This window comes from Lolium rigidum, chromosome 6, assembly GCF_022539505.1.
Source record: "Lolium rigidum isolate FL_2022 chromosome 6, APGP_CSIRO_Lrig_0.1, whole genome shotgun sequence".
Taxonomy (NCBI): domain Eukaryota; kingdom Viridiplantae; phylum Streptophyta; class Magnoliopsida; order Poales; family Poaceae; genus Lolium; species Lolium rigidum.
The window spans coordinates 310,957,580-310,962,113 of NC_061513.1; the positions used below are offsets into that span (position 1 = coordinate 310,957,580).

At 50.2% G+C, this 4,534-nt stretch overlaps 1 protein-coding gene across 1 annotated transcript; it reads left to right on the forward strand.

The window, feature by feature from the left end:
- Nucleotides 1–255: 255 nt before the first annotated feature.
- Nucleotides 256–3,591, forward strand: LOC124661446 (subtilisin-like protease SBT3.9). The gene is made up of 10 exons (XM_047199303.1): nt 256–410; nt 491–582; nt 700–797; nt 890–1,081; nt 1,160–1,776; nt 1,880–1,947; nt 2,029–2,292; nt 2,371–2,488; nt 2,566–2,737; nt 2,858–3,591. The coding sequence occupies exons 1-10, from the start codon at nt 312–314 to the stop codon at nt 3,403–3,405; spliced, it is 2,268 nt and encodes a 755-aa protein (XP_047055259.1). The 5' UTR covers nt 256–311; the 3' UTR covers nt 3,406–3,591.
- The last annotated feature ends 943 nt before the right edge of the window (nt 3,592–4,534 follow it).

Sequence of the window (4,534 nt, forward strand, 5' to 3'; positions counted from 1 at the left end):
GTCAAATTTGGAACTTTCGGTTGTTGGTATAAACTACTAGTAAATGATAACCTTTAAACCTGACACGTAACATTTCGGCACACAAAAGTCAGCAACCGACATCATCGAGAGAAATACGTCTACATTTAATAATGTGGCATGGAAACCTCCACGATTGATATCTTGTTAGTTGAATGGCAACGTCGTGTAATGGAGAATACCTGGTCAATTATAAAAACAGTGGCATCTTTCTTATCTATAAATCCCAGCCCTGTATAACACAGCGATGAGAACCACAGTCAGCGATTCTCACAACCAACATCTGAAACGACATGGGATTCTCTTCTTCCTCTCGCTGGCCTGCAGCTTCTGCGCTACTGCTTTGCCTTTGCATGACATTATTATGCAGAGTCCAAGGTGAAACTCAAAAGGTAAATCCATTAATTAAGCATACGATCGATGGGAGTTTTACATATATGTTTCAGTGACTAACCCTCTACGCGTGTCTCAGCTTTACATAGTTTACCTAGGTCACGTGAAGCATGGACACCCCGATGATGTCGTTGCTTCGCACCATGATATGCTCGCCACTCTCCTGGGAAGGTACCCACCTACCAGTAGTTTCTACCACTATACAACCGGCTTTTGTCGATCTGCCTGGAAAGCTTGTATGCATATGTCTCTAGTAAGAAACTTAGCTTGAATCAATTTTGATTTTAGCAAGGAAGACTCGGCGGCCTCCGTGGTGTACAACTACAAGCATGGCTTCTCAGGCTTCGCCGCCATGCTCACCCCAAAGCAAGCCAAGCAACTTGCAGGTCAGCTGTCGTTGCCATCTATCACCTTCTTGATTTTGCTTGCATATATAGGCGTATAGTTGAGCAATTATCATGGGATGTGATGTGTGTAGAGTTTCCGGAGGTTATCAGTGTAGAGTTGAGCAAAAGGCACACGACGACCACCACGCGCAGCTGGGACTTTCTTGGTCTCAACTACCACACGCCGGGCACTGGGCAACTCCACGGAACCAACTACGGCGAGGATGCATGTGGTCAAAAACTTAACTACGGAGAAGATGTCATCATCGGGGTGGTCGACACCGGTTAGTATCGAGAAATAATTATGTCTAAAAAATCCTGGAGCAAGTTGGTTCTCTTTACAAACTTAGCTAAGTAATCAGGGATATGGCCGGAGTCGAGAAGCTTCAACGATGAAGGCTATGGCCCCGTGCCATCAAGGTGGAAAGGGAAGTGCCAAGTTGGTCCAGACTGGGACATACATAATTGCAGTCGTAAGATCATCGGCGCAAGGTTCTACAGCGCGGGAATTCCCGATCGGTTCCTCAAGTCGGACTCGCTCTCGCCCCGTGACCACAGCGGTCATGGCACGCATTGCGCGTCCACCGCGGCGGGCTCGGCCGTGGAGGCGGCCAGCTTCAATGGCCTCGCCCAGGGGGTGGCACGGGGAGGCGCACCACGTGCTCGCATCGCGGTGTACAAGGCTCTCTGGGGCGCCGAGGGCGCTGGTGGTTCGGCCACCGTGCTCGCCGCCATCGATGATGCAATCCATGATGGAGTGGACGTGTTGTCCTTGTCTCTCAATGTCCCGGACGAGAACTCGTTCGGGGCTCTGCACGCGGTTCAGAAGGGAATCACGGTTGTGTACACGGCGGGTAACAACGGGCCCAGGCCACAAACTGTTAAGAACAACTCACCGTGGGCCATCACCGTTGCAGCTAGCAAGATCGACCGGTCCTTCCCCACGGTGATTACGCTGGGAAACAAGCAGCAGATAGTGGTACGTGTTTACAGGACTAATTTAAAACAAATGAGCTCTGAAGAATAACAGCTGAGCTTACCAGAAGTATTCTTGGGCAAACTCTGCCCTTTTCGTTTTGCAGGGACAGTCTCTCTATTACCAAGTGAAGAACTCGACCAGGAGCAGTTTCACAAGTCTTATCGTTTCCGCGTAAGTAATCTATTTTCTCTTCAGAATCTGTTTGGCAAAACTCTAAAACTCTAGCTGGCTTTGCTTTGTGTTTTTATTTAGGTGTACCGTGGAAGAACTTAATGTCACGGACGTGAAAGGGCAAATCTTGCTCTGCTTCCAGTACCCAAACGATAGAAACGCCCTCGACCCAGGGAAATTTTTTGCGCAGGTGTCACAGTTCGTCCGGAATGGCGGGGGATCTGGTCTTATTTTCGCTCAATATACCACCGATATTTTAACTGGCACAATTTGCCAAGGCATTGCCTGTGTTCTCGTGGACTTCGACACTGCGACTGAGATTGAAAAGTACTGGATTGCCAGCAGGTATGTACATTCTATTTGAGTTCGATCAATCATGTCTCTGTGATAGACAGAGAACTTTTTTGTTTGTTTTGCAAGCAGCTCTCCCGTGGCAAAGATTGAACCAGCGCGCACCGTAACGGGGAAAGAGATACTGGCGCCAAAGGTTGCATCGTTCTCCTCAAGAGGTCCATCACCTGATTACCCCGACATCATAAAGGTAGGCATAACATGATCGAGCAACTCAAAACGTGGTGCTAGCGATCCATGATCGAGCAATTTTTCTTTCTTTCACAGCCAGACATAGCTGCACCTGGAGCAAACATTTTGGCAGCAAAGGAAGATTCCTATGTATTCATGTCCGGGACATCCATGGCGGCCCCTCACGTATCCGGCGTCGTCGCGGTTCTGAAAGCCTTGCACCCACACTGGTCCCCGGCGGCAATAAAATCAGCCATCGTCACCTCCGGTAAGCAGACTGCACAGCAACCAACCATTATTAGGAAAATATCCAGTTCCTAGCTAGCGAGCTGATGATCCTCACATAAGTCACATATGTTCTTATATTTTCTTATGCATGTTTATGAAGCACATGTCACCGACGAGCGCGGCATGCCGATACTGGCGGAGGGGATACCCCGGAAGACCGCCGACCCGTTCGACTACGGCGGTGGTAACATCAACCCTATCGGAGCAGCTGACCCTGGACTGGTCTACGACATCAATCCCCGTGACTACACCAAATTCTTTGGTTGCACCATTGTCAGGAGGACCAATGTGAGCTGCGATGAGACGACATTGCCAGCCAACTACCTAAACCTGCCCTCCATTGCGGTTCCCAACCTGAGGCGTCCGGTCACCTTGTCCAGGACTGTTACTAACGTCGGCGAGGTCAACTCTATGTACCGCGCTGTGGTGCAGAGCCCGGTAGGAGTCATGATGGAGGTTGAACCGTCGGTGCTGGTGTTCGATGCAGCGAATAAAGTGCACACATTTAAGGTGATATTATCACCAGTGTGGAAACTACAGGGGGACTACACGTTTGGCAGCATTACTTGGCGTAGTGACCGAAAGGCTGTCAGGATCCCGGTTGCGACGCGGATCACAACCCAGGATTTCTATGCAGATGTTGCATAATTAAGTAGCAATGTATTCAGATAGGAAATAATGTTGTACAAACAACAAAACAAAAATGGAGGCATGTCTTTTATAAAGGCTAGAGGACATTTTCAGTAGGTAATGAAAAAAGGAAGGTTATCTGCTGTGATGGGTACCTAGTTGATAAGGACGTGCAATGCGGACACATCTCTCTAGGTGATCTTTTATCCATGTCTTATTATCTAACATAACCATATTTAGGAAAAATTTCCCACATGTTTTGGAGCATCTGCTAGCGGGCACAGCTAGCCGTCCTCCATGCCGAACACCTGCTAGCCCTTCCTCTTCATTTAGCATCTGCTAGCCTTCACTAGTAGGGAATAACCATGCAGTGGCGTAGCAAAATCATCATTAGTGCTGTTATTTGGCCACGCCACCAACATGCATGCCACCGGTCGCGGGGATTGGCCCCTAGTATACCTAATGCAAGGGAACAGCCGAGTGTTGGGCTAGCGAAGCCCTCGTACGTTTTGGGCCAATTGAACTGTATGAGGCTTGGGCCAGCTGCGCCATCGCCAGAGGTCAGCTGGCAGGGGCCGGCTGAGCTCTCTTGCCCATAAGTCAAACCAGGCTCGGGTGCTTCCCCTAGGACCGGTGGCTGGGCGCTGGAAGTCAACGCACCGATCCCATCCCACCTGCTTCAGGGCACTATATGTGATCATCATGCCGCACGCCACCCCGTACGGTGATAATGGTCCATATGATGCGAGTGGCACGGGGCTACGAGGGGAATAGTGGCCCTATGCCCTATAGCCCTTAGCATCATGTCCCTGTCATCGACGACCAGGGGACAAGACGGAGCAGACGATGGGCCTCTCCAATGCCTTGGGAAGGAGGGACGGCCAGAGAAGCCGCTCAACCCCTGTAACCGTTCGGGTTTGCCGGTTATAACCTGGGGGTCGTATATAAGGCCTGCCAGGAGCCCCTTTGGGGGGATCAACTCATTCTCCACGGAATTCACCTTAACAAGAGGGGCGTAGTGGCTTCGTCTACCTCCAGCTCCCTCTCACAGCCGAACACAGCTCCGGGAGCACCATTGTAGTTCGTATACCTCATATAGTCACACAACAGGAGTAGGGGTGTTACCTCCACAGGAGAACCTGAACCT

What these genes read in the sequence shown, in the direction of transcription:
- LOC124661446 (XM_047199303.1), top strand. Translation starts at nt 312, where the DNA reads ATGGGATTCTCTTCTTCCTCTCGCTGGCCTGCAGCTTCTGCGCTACTG. An exon ending in GCAAGCCAAGCAACTTGCAG is followed by an intron (nt 798 to 889) that starts GTCAGCTGTCGT and finishes TGATGTGTGTAG; the next exon opens with AGTTTCCGGAGGTTATCAGT. An exon ending in ACAAGTCTTATCGTTTCCGC is followed by an intron (nt 1,948 to 2,028) that starts GTAAGTAATCTA and finishes GTTTTTATTTAG; the next exon opens with GTGTACCGTGGAAGAACTTA.